The sequence below is a fragment of the Melopsittacus undulatus genome, chromosome 5 (assembly GCF_012275295.1).
Source record: "Melopsittacus undulatus isolate bMelUnd1 chromosome 5, bMelUnd1.mat.Z, whole genome shotgun sequence".
In the NCBI taxonomy this organism is placed as follows: domain Eukaryota; kingdom Metazoa; phylum Chordata; class Aves; order Psittaciformes; family Psittaculidae; genus Melopsittacus; species Melopsittacus undulatus.
Window position 1 is genome coordinate 51,738,765 of NC_047531.1, and position 24,147 is coordinate 51,762,911.

The window sequence follows — 24,147 nt, forward strand, 5'->3', positions numbered from 1 at the left end:
TGAGCAGCTGTGTGATTCTAGTCAATTCAGCTACACCAGCATGGCCATTTCCGCACGGTGCATGCAGCATGTCCCCACCACACTGCCTGTTATTCTGCAGTCTTACCTGTACAAACCAGAAGACCATGGGCTAAATAATCCATGTTCTTCAGTGGCTTAGAGCAAAACAGATGTTTGAACAAACTGTTTTATGTGGGCTTTAGCACTACACTTCTGAAAAGCCAGACATACACACGTATTACATATATGCACATACTTAACTGCACTGGGTCTCATCTAAGGTTTTCTCACTGGGACCTTAGGGTTTTCAGAAAAACAACATATTAATCATTGCCTGCTTCTTTAAATGATTATCTTTTAGAAATGCTTGTCTTCTATGTTTTTATGCCATTTAAAATATCTATATGATACTCTAAAAGATATGGGGGAAAAAAATAAAAATCAAAGGTTAAGGAAGTGGACAAAGTGACTTAATCTTCCCTTGTGGGTGAAATTCAACCCCATGCACAGAGGCCAGAGAGCCACTTAGGCTTTCAAATGGTTGGATTTACAATAATCACTAAGCAAAGCACTTCATTAAAACTGCTTTAGACATTAAAGGAAAGCTTTAAGTCCACTACAGCTGAATTAACTTTGGCTAAGAGTGGTCAAGATAAATGGGAGTGTAATGATTCCTTAGCAGGATCCCCCCCCCCTTTTTCCTGCAGACTTAGCTCAATAGCATTATTATTCTCCTTGCTACAAATAGTTATAAGCTCCAGCTGCTGGCCTTTACATGCACAAGTCAAAAGGGTGGAATAATAAAAGCTTGCAGAATTAGTTGTGTACTCTGGGAAGTTGCCATTCGATCTTAAACTGAACTTGCTAGCTCTCAGTCATTTCAGAGATTATGTTTTGTGTATGTAGTCCTTCAGGGACTGCTGAATCATGACTATTGAACATACTGTCCAAGGGACTCACACAATAGTCATCCAACCCATACAAGAATTCAAACAAATCATGTAAAAGCTCTGTTAATGTGGAAGTAGTGTTCACTGTGAGGGTGCTGAGGCACTTCACACAGTGAAGCTGTGGCTGCCCCATCCCTGGCAATGTTCAAGGCCAGGCTGGACGGGGCTTGGAGCAACCTGGTCTAGTGGAAGGTGTCCCTGGCCCTGGCAGGGGGTTGGAACTGGATGAGCTTAAGGTCCTTTCCAAACCAAACCATTCTACGTTAATATTTAGACCTAAGGCTCCAGACAACAGATGTGTTCCTTCATTTAGAGCTAGTTTAAGCAACAAAATAAAAATTATGTAACTTCTTGTGACATCTAGAAAATTACATTTAAAAAACATATTTACTCATCAGTCCTCTCTCAAAGCAGTCGTGGGGCAACAGCATTTGGGCAGATCCAAATGCACATTATTTTCCCCTGTATTCATATTTCTGTTGGTTTTCATGTGCATTTTATTAATTTTATGTTTTTTTTCTTTCCCCTTTTTAGCAAGTAAAATGAAAGCAAGTGTTTGATGTTGTATTAGGTTGGAAAGAAAAATAAACCTTTGGAATCTGTCATTTCCTGGCAGCTGCATTTGATGTTGATTATTTCTCCATACCACTTCCATTATTAAAAATGGCAACCGAACAGTGAATGAAGAGCTATGAATTGTATAGACAAATGGCAAATTCCTCAAGGACAATCTCTTTCTTATGATTCAATAAACAGATGCCTTCTACCTGTCTCGTGAAGCAAAATGAAGACTCTTTACTACCAGTACTATTAGTAGTGACATTACACAGACACCCCTCAAGCAGAAAAAAACCCCAACTCCAAACCAACCAACCAAACCACCCCCCCTAAAAAGGAAAACAGCCACCATTCAGTGGACTGAGGCAAAGGGGGAAAAGTACATTAAAGTAGATACAGTCTTTGCCATAGCAGCTTGAAAGAGTGTAGTACTTAAAAATAAAATTGCCTTCCTCAACTATTTGTGCCTATAGCACCTGTGTTAAAGTAGATAAATTTAACATCTCAAAAACCTCACTGTGGACACAATTTCTAAGGATTCTTAGGGTGACATTCAGGAGCACGTAATGAAGGTTCAGTCAGATTTTTTCCAGTGGGAGAACATGAATGTGAAGCTGTAAAGGTGTCTAAATTCACCTCTAAATGCAACAAGCCACCTAATGAATCTGTGCTTGCAACTTATGATCCAGAGAAACATGCAGCACCTTCCTCTGGAAGCACTGTTAAACTTGATGACAAGGTACGTAGGATTTCCAGGCATTGCCAGATCTTTAGGACATTAAATGTTGCAGTGGCAGTACCTCTTGTTTCTTAAGTCTGTGCTGCTGCAGCATGCACTGATCACATCTGTTCTGTTAGAATGGTCACCTTCCTGTTCTGCTCCTTCACCTCTATTCTTTCTTGGTACAGTTGTGATGGTAAAACTCCTGCTGCAAGCAACTTGCTTCAGGTAATAAAAACATTCTACAAGAAAACATGACCAAAGAAACAAAACAACAACAACAAAAAGAAGGAAAAAGAAAATGAATGGTTCCTCTGGGCACCTTAAAAATCAACCAATTTCAAAAGCTACGTCAAAGGCTGCTGCAAACACAACCAAGTGTTCTTTTCTTGGAGTCCACTACATTCAAGCATGCAGTGCCACCCTACGACAAAGGTAGGTGGACAGTATCTCATTGGGTGAGAGAGTAAAAAAAAGGGCCTTTTTCTGAGTGCAGTGCATATGTACACAGCAGGGAGGCACAAGCAGCACTTTTATCTAGTCTCCTCAGTGATCTATGCACAGCACCACATCAGTGCTACACAGCAAATCGGAAGCAGGCTTGTATACACTCAGATGTCATCACAAGTCCATCTGCAAAATTCTAGCACACCAGAGCTCAGTTAATCCAAAGGACTGCCTGCACTCACAACAAAGCAGTTTTCATTTAAGGTAATTGGTTAAGAATATAAACCACTGGCTAGAGCAACAAGAGACAAAGTACTTCTTTAACTCTGCAATCTCTGAGGGCAGAAACAACCACCTATCTTTTGTTGTCAGTGCTTCTGGGAAGTAGACAGAACTGAAAAAGGTCATTTGTCCTCACCTATTGGTACTTTTAGCAGGGACAGATGAAGGGTCAGAGGGCAGTATCTTCTTTTTTTTTTTGTCTACCTCTTCAAACTTTATACTTGCAAGTGAATAATGGTACTGGTTGCATTCTAAAATTTGGAAAAACAAGAACTTGTGGACAGAAAGGATGTCCTTGCCCCCCATTCTAAACACACACAAAGACTGGCTGATAGTTGCAAGCAAACATTTTTCCCTTCAAAACTTTGTTGTCAACTCCATTAAACAGAAATACGTCAAAACTTTGAGACACCATTTAACAAAAATAGTACAGAAATGTTACTGTTTCTTGCTGGTGGTGAGAAAAATGGCGCAAACAGACGTATTGTCCTTTACTTGCGCCATTAAAAACTCCCAAACAAATTCCTTCTTTTTCTTTTTTTCTTTTGAAGTTATTTTTAATACACTCTCCCTTACATTTTAAAATTACCAGTAACTTCTCTGGGGGTAACTACACTTTCATTGTACAAGTCAGTATTTCAGGACAATATTACACCATCTGTTCTCATGGCTTGTGTTAAATACAGTACAAAGAAATCAAATTATGGCCAGCCACATGCCTTTGGTAAAATTAAAAGTCTGGTGAGATCACATTTTCTTCAAACTCAGAAAGCCACATGTTGAACCCATGTAATGTTTTGAAGTTCAGTTCTATACAAACTTATTTTCTTTGTCAAAGTAAAGTTAAACAGCTGTCATGCCATGCAAATGGCAATTTCTGTGCTGCTCCAGAAGTACGACGAAAGCTTGGAACTTCAGAGAAGCTCTCCACGTGCCTTGATCGCCATTAGATTTGTGTTTCAGACAAGGGGTAGAAAGTCTAGTGAATACCCACAAACCTACAAGTCAAAGCAGTTATGACTTTTCCCCTTTTCACAATTAATAGTGACAAATACCCTTAGTTTTTAAAGAAGTCCCATAGCAACACATGCAGCTCATTTGAGCGACTGACGGTCTTCTCCTTTGAGGCGTTTTTTCCGGGGCTGTACAATGTCATCATCTGAGTCACCAGTAAGTTCTGGGTTATCTTTTTCACTCTGGCAGTTGGGTTGCACGGGGAACTTTCTCTCAGGATAAAGGTTCCTTAGAAGATCTTCAAAGAATGCTTCAAGTTTCATGCCAGCATCAGCCACTTCTGAATCAGGCTGTTGGGTGAATTAACAACATCAGTGCACCACAAAATAGGCTTATACTCAAATCACATTTGGTCTTTTAGGTGCTCCTACAAACTAGCCCCAACTTGCCAATCAGAAGCAAGATTGACACCTGTGGAACACATGGTCCCAAAGACCAGACGCCTGCAAAACGGGGTGAGGACAGAACTTTTTGGCGAACACCTCTAATGATTTTTTCACTGGTGGATTATCACAGAAGCAAATTGCAAAAGCCATATTGCAATCCTGAAAGCTATATAAAGCGATTCTAAAATTCTTAGATCCTTACTGAAAAAAAAAAATAAATGCAGAGGAAACTTGGGTTATGCTGTGAAATACATAGGTATGCCTTCAGGATGTTAAAATGTTTTGGAATGTCCGATCCACTCAGTATCTGCATTCCTTTTTCACCGTGTGTTCCCTTACGTGCAGTGAGGGTAACAACAATCACTAAACATGCAACTACAAATCATACGGGTGAGTACAGACCTCCCAGAATGAAAAATCCACTGAATTTAATATTTGAGGCAAGGAGGAACAAACCAATTTTTAAAAATCAAATGGCCACCATTAATCTTTATGATAAGTAATCATCCTATTCTTTACCTGCTATCCTGCCATCCAGCTAGTGTGTCTGTATCCTCCTTCCTGCTGTGGAAGGATCTCCACTGCATAGTCATCTAGCACCCCAGCAGTTTCAAATGTGATGTTTTCACTGCAGTCTCATCATCAAACTAAGTTTAATATAGTTAATTCTTATGCTGCAAGTTCTATCCCCACTACAGTGTTCCTAAAACCAACTACGCCTACAAAACCAGATAAAAGTATCTACTTTTCTTACCTCATTAAATTCAGCACAGTTTTGGAAAATCAGTCTGAAATCAGCCACAAAATCTTCTGGCTTCGTGTAGAATGAATTGCTCACTTCAAGTCTTTTCTTGATGGTTGACAAGTCCATAGGCTTTTTTATTATTTTGTAGTAATCGGGAACCTAAATGGAGAAAACCAAAATTTACTGAATGCAATCATGTTCATTACTTACTGTTTTATAAACCTTTGCCTCTGAGGGAGACAGCAAGATTTAGTCGCATCTTCAAATTACAGTTTAAGATGGAAGAATTGCACTTTTAACATATATGCGTAGCTTCTGGATTAACAGTGATGTAGGCTAGTTCTGCTGCCTAAATATACTCCTGCCTATTTTAAAATAAAAGAAAAACAAATAAACCCCCACCTACGTTGATTATACACAACAGAGGAAGCAATTTGGACATTATTTTTGGATGTAGTCAAATGAGCCAGCTATTAAGTTTCACTTTCAAGACCACCATATGGTAGCTCTGGCAACCCACTCAAAGTGGGATGGTACATCAGTTGCTTTAAATGAATGTTCTGAATGCATTATGAATTAATGCATTCAAAAATAAAAATTAACGAAGTATGTCCTTGGAAATGGTGGCAAATTTCAGAGATATATAGATGATTTTGGCACTCAAACTGTGGGTGTAGGGATTAAGATTTATTCTTTCTTTAGAAATAATTAGAAATTATAAAATGGGGTATGAAAGCCAACTATAATGGTTTTATACATTTTTCCTAAGTCAATTCACATTTTAAGAGAGAGAGATTAATATTTTACTGTTATAATACCTGAACTTATTATTTCATGACCATATACGAATTAATCTCTTGTGTCATTTGTTATTATTAAACTATGTTGAATGTTCTCCAAAAGAAAAATTCTTATTGAAATGGAATAAAAAGGGTGCATAGGAGCATATTACTTATTGATGAATGCTTTTCCCATTGACTTGTCTTGAAGAACATAAAAGAGGTATTTTTCACCTGATCATGCTGGTAACTCTTCTGGGCACCCTTGGATTTCCAATATACCCAGGTATTGTTTACCATCTTAACCTAATACATTTCAAGCTAATAACAAAGAAATTCAGTATCATATTAGTATTATGGAGTATCCTAATTCTCAAAATCAAGTAAATTGGAAAAGAAAAAAGGAAACCCAAAACCAAACAACATATTCCAATTCACCTTTTAGTGAGATCACTCAGCATTGTGAAATCAGCATACAACTTACTTCTTCTGTCTACATTTGAAATATTACGTACAATCACTTCTTGAGGAATTTTACTAGTAAATCACCTTCCAACCCAGTGCTTCAACTTTTAACTGTGCTTCAGACAGTATTAATAAAACACATTTAATACACTCAATGTCTGGGAAACGACTGCTCATAATGATAAGACAAACATGCCATTAGAAACATGCCAGTTATGCTTATAAAATGGAAAGAAGGAAGGTACATACTGTGGGAGAAACTGGATCTTGAAAAGCAAGACTCATTTCATGACAGTAGAGATACAGCAACAGTCTTTCACACTTCTGTGACAACAAAAATAGGTACACAAATAATTAGAGAACCCTGCATGATTTGTTCTAAAGTAACAGGCTACAGAAAATGCAAAACACATGCCCTGTACTCCCTCAGACCTAAACGGAAAAGTGAGCACAGAAATTGTATTTGGAAGCAAGATTAACTATGGTATTCCTTCTTGGCAATAGTTACATCCTTATCAACTCTCAAACGCAAGCTATGAAATCTTATACAGTTACTAACAGTGTTATTCAGCATTTGCTGAGCCCAGCAGACATTCAAGGGAATAAATAAAAGCATGCATGGCTCTTAGTGCTTTACAAATATTCAGAGACAGCTATAATGTTTTTCCTGCTCTGGGTAGAACTGCTCTGTAACTGCAAAGCCTACAGTGGTTTTGTTAGCAGTGGGAAGGAATCTCTTTTCTTTGTGTATTCAAACATATTCAACTGGATCTTGATCCTCAAGCTTCTTAAAATAGTTTTGTGATTTTATGCTTGCCGGTCTCTTATTGGAATGTTTACAGTAAGTTTATAACTTACATTTTTATAATTTACATTTAAGACAAAACACAGATGGAGCTAGCTTTTTTCCTTTTAGATAGCAGCACATGTAAATAATGGTAGGTAGACAAATGCCCCAAATAAACTACCAATTTCAGTGTATTTGCCAACTGAAAGCAAGTAAAACACTGCTGAGAGTTTCCAATAGTGCTCAAAATTGATTAAAAAAAAGTTTTTAATACTAATAATAACAACACACAAGTATAAAAAAAAAGAAAAATAAAAAAAGGCAAACCCCAACTTTCCCAGAGTGCCCACGAACCCAAAAGACCCTGTTGAGCAGTTCAGCTGTCTGCTCCAATGTTCAAAGACACAATTGTTTTTTTCTTTTAACACTGAGACTTTGGGAGGGGGGGGGGGGGATGGGGGGTGGGGATGTGTGTGTGGAAATAGTTGTGAGACCCACTGCTTCCTTTGTCGCTTTTTTCACAGTAACATTCAAAGCTGCAAAAGGACAGCAGTTGTTCCTGTGTTAATCTCTGGAGGATCAGTATTGTATCTCTGTACATCTTCACTGTGAAAGAACCGCCTTAATTTTATGTAAGGATGCTGACAAAGTGCTTTAAAGACTAAAGCCATCAGTTGATAACATCAGCCTATGCCAAATTTGGAAAGCACAAAGAAAAAATTCTCAGTGCAAAGTCACTGCGTACAAGAGCTCTGTTAGAAACAGCACTTGGTAATTCCTAGAACACATTCCCACTTCAGACCACCAGACCACAACCACTCCTTAGACATTCATGTGTTTTTCAGCATGTTTACATGAAGGCTGCTATGATCACAGAGCTTATTTCAAGAAGCTAATTCTCCTTCCTTACCATCACCTTTAAAAAGATGAATGCATTTTAGAATACAAGCAGCAGCAAGACAGTGCTCATTTTATCCTTACCCTGCGGTCTATTGGCGCCAAACCCCCAGTGTCTTCCAGTTTTCTTTTTTCAGAGCTGTGAGCAGGTTTATCACAGTCATATTCAACTTCTGGCTTGGACAAATCCCGACAGAATGTGCAGATCCACTCTCCACTGAAAACAAGACATGCACATTGATCTCAATGACTATAGCACACTCCCGGCAGGTGGCTTTCCATATATTTCTGCATTAAGTTCCTCATCTGTGGGGTGTTAGTTTCTTTTTCCCCTGTATCATGTGTTGTGTTGTTTTGGTGGGAGTGGTTTTCTAAACACTACAAAAAGGCAGAAACTACTGGCAAAAATGCTTTATTAGAACTTCATTTGCTTTTTAATGGCACTGGTGCCATTAGAAGTGTCATAACAGAAAAATGGTTTGTCATAGTAGACAAATTGTGTCTACCTTTGTCAGCACTGAAATATTTCACTTGAGTTCACAGTATTCAAGAAAACCACTATTAAGAGTTTTGTTGCCTAACTACAGATGCTGTAGGAATCGTATAAGCCAAACAGAAGGAAAAAGCATTATATTGTGAGAACTACATATTATTTCTACAAGCTTGATCTACAATGTATTACTACTCTATACAGATTGTCCTAGACAAGATTTTTTTGAAAACTAGGAATTCCTCACTCCCTAAAACTTTCACATGTTCCTGATTTTATCAGCTGGTCTAGGAAAAACCTATAGATTTAAATGACAACATAAGACTAGGAGAAAATTAGTTCTGCAAGATATGTTAATTGATTCTGTAACAATTGCTGAACCTCAAAGTGTTGAAAAACCTATGAAAGCTCTGGTTTTGATGTATTTCTCCACAAATGAAGAAACTTGCATGCTTTCAGATAACCACAAGGGGGCTGAATTGTACTTCTTATAATAGAATTCAGCAATAACCAGTTTAGAGCTCTGTGTGTTAGTTACTCAGGGGTATATTACAATATAGGAAATAGTTTCTGCAGCATCTTTTAATTAATTTCAATAGTAAGGTAGGGCACTTTCCAAGTTAAAAGAAAAAAAACTTACTCGTTTTTATTCAGAGTAATCAAAAAAATTTCCACCATCTGCTAGTTTTAGCACACAGTAGTGAGCAATGGGCATCTTTCCTCAAAGAGACTTTTACCTTCTACTCTCTTAACTGGATGGAGTTATTTATATGATAGTGTCACTTCTGTGCCTGCACTAGCATCTCAGAAATGTGGCAGACATACAAAAACTGATATAGGCCATGACTAAAAGATCTTCTGATACAAGAAAACAAGAAACATGAAAGATGGCAGAATGATGCATTTAAATATTTGAGAATCAGAAAACTGTGGTGAGTTGGAGTGAGGGAAAAAAAGATGCAGTGACCTTATGAATCTGTAAGAACAGTGATAGGACAAGGGGTAATGGTTTTAAATTAAAGGAAGGTAGATTCAGACTAGATGCAAGAAATTTTTTATGGTGAAGGTGGTGAAACACTGAACAGATTGGAGAGGTGCTCAATGCTCCATCCCTGGAAACATTCAAGGCCAGGTTGGACAGGATTTTGAGCAACTTGATCTAATTGAAGACACTCTTGCTCATTGCAGGGGGCTGGATAAGATAACCTTTAAAGGTCTCTTCCAATCCAAACCATTCTGTGATTCTATGGTTCTATGAAATTGTTCTATCTACCTGAAGCAAGAACAAAAAAAGCAATCATGAAAGAAGTAGAGTGACACTGCTGACATAATAATATAGGAATTATTTTGTGTGTTTGAAGGAACTAATGCTAAGAGACCAAAGTTTGTTAAGTAGAATGTCGCAGCTGAAAACAAAACAAACCCCACAGAGACGAGAACAAAACCCTGATACATCTAAAGCTAACTTGAGCTAACCTTGGTTCTGAAGTCCAGGAACAAAGTGCACTTGTACCCAATATGCACCTTTGGAGATCTAAACGGGTGTCAGAAAAGTTGATTTTGTTTCCTTTTCCCCCAAATACCATCGTCTCAGCTCCCACACAATGATCCAGTAAAAAGAGAAATTTTAAAGACCTATTCTTGAAGCTTTAATTTTTATAGAAACAAAGCCTTGTAAATACATTTTTCCTACCTGCTTGAAGATTCCTGTTTTCTTGTCAGGCACAAATGTTTATTAATTTAAGTGCTTACTGTAACTTTGCTAGGTTTCGCTTATGGCACAAAGCTGTAAGGTAGCATAATTTTACTAAAACAAACAAACAACACCCAAGCAAAAAACCCGAACTGTAATTTGAAGCTTCAAAAAGTAGGAAACATTTTCATGTGCCATTTCAACTGGCATTTAAAGGAGCAGATATGCTCGCAAAAGTATGCTTGCTCAAAGTAGCACAGAGATGATCAAAACCTAAGTTGCTATCCAAATGTTTTACTCCAGCAAACTATGCTGATATTTAATAATGAAACCTAATATTTATAAAAGCATTAAACAATGAGCATGTTATGACAGATGTTTTTATCCTTTAATACTAATAAGCTTATTGCATGGCATTTCCAAGCTGGAACATTGCGAAATGCCATTTCTTTTCATCAAAGACACTAATTCCAGAAGCAAATGCCAGTAATGCTTATAAGAACAACCTATTTAAGACTGTATTTTGAAACTCAAGAAACTGACTAGTTGTTTTGTAACAGCCAATCAAGAAAGCCTGCTGCCTGTTTCAACATTGACTGAAATATTACTAGATGCCAGTCACTACATCCCATGCTTGGAGTGCAATCATGTTTAGCACCATAGTAAATAATATATTTAATATTATATTGGCTTGGATTTTTCTTGAAGTTTTTTATTGTTATTAAACAAATGTAAAGTTTTTCCATCACCCTTAAAACATCTATGATACATTGGTAGTTCTACGCCTAGTTTTAACAATAGACGCCCTAGATGTTAAGTGATCTTGCTTAACTGTAAAATAAGTGAAGAATTTTGTTACAGATTTTGAGACACACAAAAGTTAAACTGAAGTATCAATGTAATTTCCAATTTTCACCAGTTACTAAAACTTCTGGATTCAAGACTTCAAAACCACCACTGCTGCCTTTGAGGCTGAAACTTCTTGTACTAGATTTCACAATACAAAGTTTGTGTTTTTTAACTCAGTTTATACAGAATGGAAGGGGTCATAGTTACCTTGGAAAGCTCATTAATGTAGGGACATGACAAGATAGATGGAATACTTTGGGACATTTCTCACAGCAAAGGAGCTCCCCTCCATTTTGACATACTGCGCACCAATCTTCATTGGGATCATCCTCTTTTCTGCCCTCCCCTGTGTGAGAGGGGCCTATCCATCCTGTCTTTCCACTGGATGAGTTCTCCTGCAGTATCCCTGGTTGATCATCTGTACTGTCTGGTGCATCTGTTCTTAAGACAGCTTCATCAGAAGCGGCATTATTATTGCTGTCTAACAGCAATGAAGTAAGTATGCTTCTTGAAAAGCTGGTCTGTAAGAAGACATAGAAAAAGCCAAATTATAGTATTTATGTGAATTTACATGACCTTAACAACAAGTAAACTCTCCAGAATAACAAATTTATACACAAACAGCCACTCAACTTGCAATATACGTCCAAAAGTTACTACTGTAGTATAACATCAAGCAACTAAACATGAGAAATTCAGTATAAAAGGCTATTTACTGCTCCAGTAACAAAAACCTAATCTTTGATCCCCCAGAAGTCTAGCAATCTTACATATCTATCTATCTATCTATCTATCTATCTATCTATCTATCTATACACATATACAGGTTTATGATGTATTAGAAACACTTCCTAGCACACAAAAAATAGTTGTTTGCAAGCTATTTTCTACTTTCCCAGGTTTTCAATGGATAAAAGCATTCTGATCACACCAGTTAATTGAATTGGCAGTAGAGCTAGTTTGATTTTGAATTTCATCTCTTCCTTTTATTTAGCTTTTTAGTTTTCCCCTTTGAAAGTCCCCAGCAGAGTATTAGTAAATTATTTTATTCCCCAGAAATGGAAAACACCCTCCAAAGAGAAAGGAAATCTTTATAACTATTAATATTACATTCTGAGGCCGGGATTCCTCCTCTGTTTCTTGCTTTACTGTAACAACTGGGAAATCAAAGTTCTCATTTGATGCACTTGACTCCTGTTTAATTCTGATAGGCTCCAACATAACAACCGGGACTTTGTGCGTAGAATCAGCTCTTGGTGGCTTGCTGGAGGAGCCAGAACTGTAAATGACAGAATAAAGTAGTAAAAAAGAGGAAATTAAGAGTCAAAACGGGACACCTTTGGTACACTGATGGTTTCTGAGACCTCAGGATGCTAACCCATTTTGCTTCTTTGACTCTTGAGCACTACAGTATTACTTTTACATAACAGCACATCAAAGTTTATTCCTTTTAATGTACATGGGAAATGCTTTACAAAAAGGGAAAATTTTAGTGGTGCAGTTCCAGAATTGGAAAACTACTCATGGTTTGACTTCCCATTAGCATAAAATTTGCAAATAATCTGTTTCTTTAAGGTCAAACAAAAAAACCACTTCCACTGAATATCATCCCACTTTGGAGGGGATGCAGCATATTTTGAGAAAGCCTAGTGTTTCTCCAGAGCTGAATTGATCATTGTAAACCACCCAAGTGAACGTGACAGATAAAACACATATTTACATTATCTTGGAAGAGTTTCTTACAGCTTTGACGCTCTAGAGAAACTGAGGCCCTACTTTTAGAACTAGAGCCACCTTTTTTCATGTGTTTAGAAATAATAGGATGATAATTGACATCCAAACTCAAAAATATCAGCTTATTGTTTTTAATAATAATGAAGAACTTTAAATCTAAAAAAATTAATTCAAGCAGCAGCAGATAGTCACATTTTTAAAATTCAAGCAAAAGACTCTTCAGATGAACATTTAAACAGCTCATAAGAGTGCTTCACAGAATTTACCGTGTAAATGGAATAGAACAAAAGGTATTCTATATTAAAAAGCATCTGCATTTCCAATTTAAGTAGGATGACTGTCATCTGATTTTTCTCTGCATGAAAAATTAATCTCATGTCAGATGTATGCTCTAATTTATTGAAACACATTAATGGGTCTGCACTCTTCAAATAACATTGTGTAAATATATTTGTTCATTAATATGCCATCACTGAGGGATAAAAACATCTGTGTAGACTCTCAGATAGCTACTGCTCACTTAACTAACTGCAGTATGGCAGAAAATTCTAAATAACTCTTTGTAGCATCAGTTCCTTAAATCTGAAGTAATTTATAGTTCCATGAGGACTTTCAATATGCAACTTTTTCCTTTAGCACATTTTTCCGAATTTAAAATCTAATTTAGAATTCTTTTATTAACGCCAACCTAGCCATCATTTACAGAGTTAATGTTTTTAGATGTGCTATTGATACATTACAAATGAAATTACTGTTTTTAGAATGCAAAGAGTGCTCTAATAACCATCAGGCTTGGACTGTTAATAGAGAAGGTGAGGCAAATTGACTTCTGTATGCATGAATGAGAGAAGAGACAGAGGCGTGCTCTATAGAGACTGAAGTTAAATTTTCTTCTCTCCCACTCTGTCCTTACCTCTCTCTGCTCCCAACACTGGAGGCACTGGGTGAACGAATTGGAGGGTTTATGTTTGTCACACTGACTCCTCCTAGGATAGAAGAATCAGATTAGAACAAAACACAGGTCTGTGCCAAGTCTGAGATGTGACTCAAATACACAAGTTTTGGGGAAAATTTCTCATCCAGTGTCATTTATTAAATCCATGTCTCATTTAATACAAATTCATGACAGGGTGAGATGCATGGGATAATAGAGGCAAAGAGAGGACTAAAAAAGGGGCCCATTGCAGGTAAACAGGCTAATGGGTAGTACCTTTGCCCGGCTGAGCCCCACACCTGATCGCTGCAGCTTGTTTTGTCTTACCTTATTAAATTCTAGCAGATCTCTTGGGACATCTGCTAAGAAACATAAAGCCAGACAAGCTAGCAAGTAAGAAGAAGTCTAGGGGTCAGATATGAGAGAGACCAAGGGTCTGGGGACCAGATAGCTGAAAGACTTCTGAAGGATATTTTTACAAAGCATTGGTCCTGAGAAACCAGATTGGGCTGTTTGTGCTACCTGTGAATGCATTATCCATCTGTCTCAGCTAATCTCTCTAAGCACATAAACACCATGTGAGTGCATGAATGTTACGCAAGTGCTGACTGGGAATTCGTGCTCCCAGAGGCTTACTACAGGTCAGATCAGGAAATGGGAGCAAGGAGCGGCTGTTGACTGTCACCAGTCATGGTGACAGGAATCCCCTGGGTCCTGCAAGTTCACCACATTTAGCTATCCACAACAATAACTTTTATTAACCTTTATCACTGCTGCACTACTCTTTCAGTGAAAAAAGATTCTTTAATATCCAAATTGAACTTCCCAAGTTACCATTTGTAGCCACTGCCTCCTGTTACATCCTATCTTGCTTTTTCAAATACTGGTCTCTTACCACAGCTTACAGATTTTAATTTGGTGTATCCCTAACAGTGCCATTTTGCTATAGATTTTAGTGCAATTTGAGAAAATCTACGTTTTTCCTCCATATTTTTAAGATTAGCCATTTTTGATCACACCACTAAAATACTGCTTCAACTTTACCCCTTACTTGGGTTTCTACAACTTTGCATTATTTTCATTACCAGCGTTAACACTGTCACATGACATTTTTCCATCACACTACTTAAACAGAAAATTGCACCACATTGCAATTACCCGAGAGGCCTGGTGATGGTACTGATGAATTTGGTGATTGCACAGTCCTGCTCGAAGGGGGTTTCGGCTGATTCTGCTCCGCAGTGCCATCATCCTTCCTTACAACATTATCCAGTGTGATGTTTCCTGAACAATCAATCTAAAAGGTGGGGGAAGAGAGAGAAAGCAGTTAAGTGTTGAGATGGCAGAAAAGAAAATAAACCACAAAACACACCCCCTCCAACAACAAAGTATGGCAGATGCCTCTGCCATCCTGTTACTTTGAAGGTGAAGACCAAAATGCATTTCACCTAGCTCTGGCCATCCAGAAAGTGAGATGGTTACTTTAAAATGGGTCACCTTGTTTTCTGTAAAATGAAAAGAAATGGCCACATCCAGACAGTGCTTCATTTTAAGATCAGGTAATTCTTTAAGTGCCAGTTTTTCTCCATCAGTTACAGAGGAGGCTTACATCAGACAGCTACCCTTCACACACTGAAGTATGAGATGAACTTTTATCTCCACACTTTTTTGTGACATGCTCACCTTATATACTCTAAAAATAAATAAACAAATTAAAAGGTAGTAAGCAATACACAAACTACCCATTAATCCATTAGTGTTTAACAGGACTGGAAGAATGTCAAAGAACACTCAATTCCATCTGTCCCACATATCTTCTGGGCAGCAGCCATGCATGCTGATTCAAAATGCAAACAGCAAATCAGCACTTGTTCTTTCCACCCACAGCTCAGGCCAGACAACTGAACTTTGTTTTAGGGACTCCCAGTTTACCATTCTAACTTTCTGTAAAAATTACACATTCTGGTTTGATGCAGAGAAAAGACCTTTGGAAATATTAGGGGGTTTTGCAATACATAGGGTAATTTTTGTTAAGTATAGAGGTTACCTTGGTAAAAGTTCTGAATTATCCAGATACCTCAGTTATCCAGACACCTCACAAATTCACTGGTATAAACTGCATTGATCACTGAAACTTCTGTTTATAAACTAGATTTACCAGAAGCAAATGCCAAAGCCTCAGCTAGGCCAGCATATTTACAGTGATTTGGGACATGTATTTTGATAGCATAAACTTCAGCAGTAGAAGAGTTCATAACACTGTGTACAAAAATCAGCATACTAAAGTGTCTCAGACTAGTGTGTATACTTGTAGTTTTATGATCGTGTAGTGTAGTTCCTCTTTTAAGCCTGACAGATACTGTGATTATGTACTCTATTTAAAATATATATACATATAACACTTATCTGAGAGTCTATTGGTGAGAACAAAAAACAGGTGGGAAAAGAGGGAGTAACGGTAAGTTATGACTAGAAAACACTGACATTTCAGCTTTAGACCACAAAAATGGGCTTGGCAGTTGTTTGGAAGAATAAAGTCAACTGACCAGAACTCAACAGCTAACATGCACCTCTGACAAACATGAACCAATAAGAAGAAACTATGAATATGTCCTGGGTTCAGCAGTAGCAGTCATTTTTCTCCTCCTTAGTAGCTGGTGCAGTGCTGTGCTTTTGACTTTCAGCCTGGGAACAATGCTGGTAACAGCAATGTTTTTAAGTTGTTGCTCAGTAATGTTTACTCTGACCAGGGACTTTCTCAGTCTCACGTTCTGCCAGGGGAGAGGGGAAGTCAGGAGGAAGCAGAGACAGGACACCTGACCCAAGCTAGCCAAAGGGGTATTCCATACCACAGCATGTCATGCCCAGTATATAAGCTGAGGGAAGTTACCTGAAGGGGCTAGATTGCTGCTTGGGTCGGCCTGTGTATCGGTTTGCGGGTGGTGAGCAGTTGTATTCTCTCACCTTGTTATCTCCCTTATCATTATTATTATTGGTGGTAGCAGTAGTGGTTTTGTGTTATACCCTAGTTACTGGACTATTCTTATCTCAACCCATGGAAGTTACATTCTTTCAATTCTCCTCCCCATCCCTCGGGGAGCAGGGGGAGGAAGGAGAGAGTGAGCAAGCAGCTGCATGGTTCTGAGTTACTGGCTGGGCTTAAACCACAACAGAAGGAAAAGGTCAGAAGCTTAAGAAAAGATGATCTTATGATGCTCTATCACCAGCTCACAGGCATGTTAGAGGATATATGAAAAAAAGAAGTACCAAAAGGAAAAGGTAAAAGGAATACATCTAGTATACTAATAGTTAATACCTACCTGAGATAGCCTTTTTGATGAATTAAAAATACATTTTAAAATATTTTATAATTACCAGAAATACCATCAGCAAAACAGTGCTACCCACGAACACTGCTATGCTAATTCATTTTTGTTAGTATCATTATGGTGGGGTGAGGAAAATATATGCACCATCCAAATAAATAAGTCCAATTACAATTACAACCTGCAATGTTATTTTTCTTAGTTGTCCTAACAGCTGTCTTCCAGAATAGTACTGAGTCTTCCCAGAAACATGTAGGCAACCCTGCACTGTTGTTTTCTGCAACTATTTTGACAGAGCAAGAATTTCAGACTAAAAGGCTTCCAATTCTCACAAAGATTATGACTTATTTTAAAATAGAATCCACAAAACATGGCTCTTATGTTACACTTACATCAGGAAGAGATGGTAGGTTGTAAGAACTACCCACTGGAGAACTCAAATCTATCACAGGGGGACCATATGTCTTCCCATCACATGCTACAGCACTAGTGACTGTGGGGCTGGATGGAGTAGATGTTGTGCTGCTTGCAGTTGAAGGGGCAGTTGAAGCTTGTCCGCTACAGATCTGCCACTAAAAAGAAGAGACAATAATCCACAATTAATCTTTTGATTTTTTTTCCCCAACTGTTCACATCTACTGCATATATGGGTTCTAACTCAGCAGTTAAACAAGCAGCTTAGTTCAGGAAGCTGAATTCAAACATAAAATCCCAATTTACTCTGAAGTTACCTAATTTCAAGAGCCAATCTTACACGACAAGGGAAGATGACAAGTAGCTGAAAACTGAATAGAAGAAATGAATGTGAATTCTTAAATTCAAAGCTGTATCTCCATGTTAAATATCTATTAATATTTCATGCTGCATTGACACTGTTGTGGAAGAAATGTAACAGTTTTAGTGAAATAAAAGCATTACAGATAATAGGCTGAATGCACAACTGCTCCAGTGCTTTATTAAGTAAATAGCTATAGTGTCACTTGGACACCATCAAGTATTTGATGGTGTGCTTCCCTTAACAACTTAAAGTGATTAAGAATTTGAAATGCTGACTGGATCTCCACCCACGTATACATTTAACACCATGATATGAAGTGCACAGTCAAGTCAGACTAAATTTCTTTCTCATTTAGGCATATGCAGTTTTCAACTACTTTAATGGAATTTCATGGCAACCGTAGGCAAAATTTGATCCTGCTCAATTCCTTTGTAATCACTCATTCTATTTACTCATTTCTAGTTTCAGAAAGACATTACTAGATAATGGAAATGCTTGAAAGAAAGACTTGCAGACAGGCCAATCTTCTTTTCAGAGGCAGAGAATACAAGTAACTTAGTTTTATTACTACAGGTTTTCTTAAGATACTTTACAGTTTCTTCAATTTGGTTGAAATTAGTTCTCTGACATCATAAGCACTGTGAAGATGAATGGTATTACTCCACTTCTTGGGTCACAGATCAGTCTCATTTGATTCTTCCCTGCTTACCTCTAGTGGCATGATTGCCTCTTTCCCTCCACATATCTGACAACTTGTGTGTTAATATGCTTTTCAATAAAGATCTGCCTTCCTGAGCATCCAGAAAATTATTATGTATTTGCTTCTGCCCCAGTTAAGTCTTACTCAGCAGAGGTCCCACAATTGTGCACTTCTTTTCAATCTCCTTCTCAGTAAAACTTAATATGTGGCATACTCTGGAGAGTGGTGGCAGCTATGGTTTTCTGGCAGGCTTTTACTTGGTTCTATCGAAATCATTAACATCAAGCGAAAGAGAGGGATTTTCTGTTTCAGCTATTCACTGATTGCTGTTGTGTAGACTATAGTTGTGCTGTCTTGCATAAATAGCCAGAAACTACAGTAACAGCAAACAAGAGAATGAAACACCTACATAGCACACACAGTGGCTCTCTTCAGCTGCTTAGAACTGTCAAAATGAAGCTTGACAGTTATCTCATTAACAAAACTGAGTATCTTGTCATAGAGAAAATGCAATCTCTGTTCTAATTGCAAAGCACTCTAGAAATATAATCTAAAAGTAAGATGATATAAAGCACATTTGATGTTTTACTTTTACATGATGAGTGAAAAGGGAAAGAAACTCTACCTGTTTTATAGCTTGCTGTGCCAAGAATGCCATTTGCAGTGGGTTGGGCTTTATTGCTTGCCTTGGTAGGTTCTGAGTTTGGGGAAATCTCATCTGTTGTGCAGGAAGAGCTGAACCATTAGGTTTGGGGCTATGATTCTGAAAATGAATCAAGCGTGGAGGTGCCTACAGGAAAACAAACAATTCTGCAAGTTAGCTGATATATATTCAATGTTCCACAAATTTTTACTAATTGGACCTTTTAAAGTTTGAAACCCTTAAAAAAATAGATGCTGGCAGACACAACACAATGATTTTTAATGTTAAAAAAATCTAGCAGATGGATTTGAATTATTCTGATATAATAAATGCAGACACATGACAAGAGCCAGTGAGAGTATTACCAGCTTTTAAAGTTACATGGGAGAATCACAGTTCTGCGCAAAAACACCTTGGAAAAAAACTAATGACAGATTCACTTTTCAATCATTTGACAAAAACACCAAATATGTAACTCAGCACTACACATGGTTGGATAATATATGTTGGGGGTTTTATTTATTTATAAAAAATAGGCTAAGTGCTACCACACAGGAAAGTTTAAAGTGCCAATTCAATTCTCTATGAAGAAAACTTTCTGTAACCTATTTCACACAGCCATATGCTATTAAGATATCTGAAGTTATGTATCTAGACTTAATTTCTTTCTCTTTTCTTATCTTTCTTTATTTTCTCCTTCACTGCTATGGAAACAGACTCTCCTCTGGAAATAGTCATAACTTACCTGATGAGAAGCAGGAGGCTGCTGCATGGCTCCTGGCATTCTTGGATTTGGTAAACTTACTGGACCTGCTCTGCGTTGAGCTTGCTGTCTCTGAGCCATGACCTGTTGCTGCATGTGCTGAAGTCGGAGCTGGGCTAAGCTTATCTGAGTTGGGAACTTGGAGAGCTGGTTTGAAGGTAAGCTGCCTGGTGGCTGTAAGTTTGCTTCTGTCACAGGGTTCTTGGGCATATGCGGTGGCGTTTCTTTATCCTCGATTACCAAAGAACCTAGTTTAAACCAGATAAATAGAATACCAAAATACTGCAATCAGCAAAAATGTTATTTTTTCCACCTTTAGTTCCTTTTATACCATGCTGTCATCATTCATTAATATAAAGAATGGATGAACATGAGCTAGAGGGCTCCATTAATTTTGTTTCCCTGAAAAGAAATGCTTGCATTTTGAAGCAAACTGTCTTATGCTGCAGCCTCCTCTATACGGTAGATTACCCTAGAAAAGTGTCCTGGCTTCTCCAGAAGAGCAAGAGAGCAAAGGGAAAAGGGTATCCTGATACAATCTGATAAAAATCATCTGATTAAAAAAAAGTAACTATCATAAAACTTAAAGGATCACAATATCCTTCTGGCCTCTAAATTAACATCATGGAATACTCAAATGATACTCTCAGTTGCTACACACCACCAATTCAAGGATGTGATGGGCACCTGCAGGAGGTATTTTCTCTCCACTGACTTAGAAGGAACTATGACTCGACAGGAACTTTTAGAAATTAACGCTTGGTGACAGATTTTATCTTAAGTATATACTGTGGTTACACAAAACTCTCATGTAAAGTTCAGGATACCTCATCCAAAGAAACATTAATTCCAACTAGAACAGAGTTTGATTTGATTCAAGGGAAGAGCACACTGTACAGCAAAAGAGAGACACTTTCTTTGTTAAAAACAGAGTTAAGTTGGGAAAGTTTTGGTCCAAGATGAGTTAAAAAATTCCTGGGATTTTTGGAAGGCTGCACAACAGCTTTTCAATACAAGTGGGAGATAGACAACTCATACTCCCTTCTGTCCCAGAGATTCAGGGCTGCTTCCCAGGAGAGTTCACTTCATGAGGTGGGTATGTCACATGACAGTTTGACAATCCCTGTTACAGCAGAACTTGAAATCACTCTCTGCAACTTCTCTGCTCCTCTCTCTGTGAATTCTGTGCAACTTAGCCTGGCTCATTTTGGGGTAGATTATCTGAAGGAGGAGGAAAAACTTCTTGCATTCTGTAGTCTTCTTTTTCATCCCAAGAGCTGAGAAGCTAAATAGCATCAGCTTGGTGCCCCATCTAGACACAGGCACAGAAGGAATCTAGGCCAGCCAACATACTGTGGCACAGAACAGATCAGAAAGCTAACATCAGCAGTACTATTCCTATATTGACACTTGGTAATTTTTGTGTTGCATATGTTTTAATTATGATTCTACTACATCAGTTATTAACAAAGAAATTAAACACACTAAAATTGAAAAACCCTACCAACCTATTGCCTAACACCCTTTATTAAGCTCATAACAGGTCCAGTCAATGTTTCCCATAAAGTGAGCAGAGTAAATTGAAAATTAATACTACTGTTTCCTATACACAGCTGTATGAAATATTCCACCACAGTCAAAATAGAGCTGTTTAATTTTCTGTCTCTACAAAAGGAATTGCCTTGACAGAGAATGAAACTGACTGTACTACAGCCAATCATCAAACTCATACCACACTTTTATTCTGTTCTCTCCAAGGCTAATCACACCTTCAAATGTCTTTCCAGACTTAAGACCTGTGGCAGAGCTACTTACGCAAAGGTACTACAGAGAATGATTCCCTTCCATTATTCTAAGAAAACCAACCATGGGTTATCATATATGGAATCAAAACACTTTAAGTGATATTTTTCCCTAAATACATTCTGAAGTTTGTAAGAGAGCTATCCTATCAGCGTGCAGATGCTATCATTCTGTCAGCAACATGCAGCCTTGTTGGGGGTCGAGCATGGGCGCTTGAACAGGCCTACAGCAAGCTGTGAGAAAGTGAACTTATGACCCCAGGTTAAAAGAAGAAGAAGTGTCAAGATCAGCAAAACAGGAATGCAGTAACAGGATGCCAGTAATTGCAAAAGCATGATGTAACGCTAAGCTGAAGCGAAGGTGTGAAACCAATCAGGAGAGGTAAAGGGGAGCATGTATCCCTCGTGGGCAAAGCGAAGCAGCCAATCAAGTAATGCGTGATCGCGTGTAAGACAGTATATTAAGAGCAGCCTTGTAATCAATAAACGGAGCATTTTGTGAACCTACATCGTATCGGTGTTTTCTCCCCTCCACCTGGCCGCGGCACAGCCTGAGTAGAATTCAAGTCATTCAAGCCAAATTGTTTCTTTACTCAGACTTAATTTTTTCTTCAGGGGTTCTTAAATTTGGTTTATCTACAGAAACTGAACATGTTTGATCATAAACATAACAGCCTAAAGGCTCCGATTTCTGAAACCAGACAGATAAAGGTGTTCTGGTTTTATCTATCATTTAAAGAGGGAACTGTTACAAGAACTCCTGTGTTGATCTATACAGGTGTCATCGCTACGTTAGCACTTTTCAGAATTTAAGGGAACATATTTCAGCATCTCATTGAATAAACAAACTGTTAAAAGAGCCAAAAACAAACACATGAAAAAGGCCCCTCTTGGCAAGCATCATTTCAGTTTAGCAGCAGTTCACAATTATCACCACACAGCTTGACAGTTTGTTTCTGGAAACAAGAGATTCACTTTCAATTCCTTTCCCAAAGAAAATTATTTACAGAGAAGAAACTTGGAGAATTGCCCTGTTACAACCCAATGTCCCAGGGTGTGGGAAAAGGAGCTTTGTTCACCTTAAAGCTCTGCTATAATGCTTTCTTTCTCTACCTTTGTAGAGAATCACACATGTGCACTCCTGTACTCCCTGATAAAAGGCAGAAAAAGGTCTCACAGGTATCTCACAAAGCATTCTGCACATTACAGAAAAACAAAATGCCCATCAAGCTACCAATGGAGAGAGAAAGGAAGCATTACAGCAGTCAAAAACCTAAAAAGATCCCTAAGTTTTAATTTCTGCTCCTAAGCTAATGAATTCCTATGGTTATCTCCATTAAACTCAGGCTTTTCAGGCAATCACATAAACTTCCAGGTTCTGAGATTCACCAGTATCATAAAAATCTAGCCACTTAGAGTTGCAAGAAAAAGACAAATGTAGAGACTAGCTTGGAGAACAGATCAAAATCTATTGAGATAATGAAGATGAAGTACATTTGCAAATCTGTTAAAAACATGCTTTCTCCTGAATTCCACCCCACAACTTCACCATCTAAAAAGCCAGACAACTTTTTGAAGTTGTGAAGAAAGGTGTTCTCTTCCCTGTTCTTCTGTTTTTCTTTGGTATATTCTTCCCTTCTCTTCCTCTCAGTTCTGCAAGGCTTATTGTTCAGCTTGACAGGGGAGCAAATAGGGGTTCTTGGACATCTATGCTGCTGCTATGGATTTCATCTTGGCAAGATGGGATTGAAAGAGATGCAAGGGCTGGAAGATGCAGAATGAGGATGACTTCTGAAATCCTTTCTTAGGATGTGAAGTAGGGTTATAGGTTGTGTTCCTTGTTTCATTGTACTGCCCAGTAAACTGAGAGTTTCTATTTTCACCACCACACGTACCATTCAAGCAGGGTAAATTTGTTAATACTTTATCATAAGTATTCATGAACAACACTTTTCTCCATACAACACACTTTAAATGTCTTCTATAGACAAGGAAATAAATCTAACAAAGCTAATCAAGAACTGAAGAGTGTGGCGGCCACTTATCTTCACAAAAAGAAAGCTGTTTTCAAAATGGGATCAAGACACCAAAGGGCTAATAAAACTTTATCATACCTAGATTGAAAATATTTTGAGCCCAGAAGCTAGGATCACAGTGAAACTGGATGGTATTGTTAGTCACTGGTGAAGCATCACACCTTGCTCGGAGAAGATATCGTAGTCGATATGTAATCTAGAATAGGAATGAAACAAGATTATTTTTTTCTCTGGTGTCAGAGCCATCCATGCATCCAAACTGCATAAAAAGCCTTTAACAAAAAACACAAAACAAACAAACAAAACCACCACCACCACAAAAACTCCACACTCCCCAAAACAAAAAAGCACAAACCAAGAAAACAAAA

At 37.9% G+C, this 24,147-nt stretch overlaps 1 protein-coding gene across 2 annotated transcripts in view; it reads right to left on the reverse strand.

Annotated features, from left to right (window-relative positions):
- Positions 1 to 1,722: 1,722 nt before the first annotated feature.
- Positions 1,723 to 24,147, reverse strand: part of TRIM24 (tripartite motif containing 24) — a 67,170-nt gene continuing 44,745 nt past the window's right edge. For both annotated transcript variants that reach the window (XM_031051220.2, XM_031051221.2), the window contains exons 8-19: positions 23,858 to 23,975; positions 19,924 to 20,189; positions 19,161 to 19,325; positions 17,450 to 17,629; positions 14,890 to 15,028; positions 13,711 to 13,783; positions 12,174 to 12,342; positions 11,271 to 11,584; positions 8,116 to 8,248; positions 6,597 to 6,671; positions 5,113 to 5,262; positions 1,723 to 4,262 (exon numbers count right to left, since the gene is read on the reverse strand). In XM_031051220.2, coding sequence (XP_030907080.1) covers positions 4,053 to 4,262; positions 5,113 to 5,262; positions 6,597 to 6,671; positions 8,116 to 8,248; positions 11,271 to 11,584; positions 12,174 to 12,342; positions 13,711 to 13,783; positions 14,890 to 15,028; positions 17,450 to 17,629; positions 19,161 to 19,325; positions 19,924 to 20,189; positions 23,858 to 23,975 — 1,992 coding nt within the window. In that variant the 3' untranslated portion in view covers positions 1,723 to 4,052. The remainder of the gene's footprint in view (positions 4,263 to 5,112; positions 5,263 to 6,596; positions 6,672 to 8,115; positions 8,249 to 11,270; positions 11,585 to 12,173; positions 12,343 to 13,710; positions 13,784 to 14,889; positions 15,029 to 17,449; positions 17,630 to 19,160; positions 19,326 to 19,923; positions 20,190 to 23,857; positions 23,976 to 24,147) is intronic.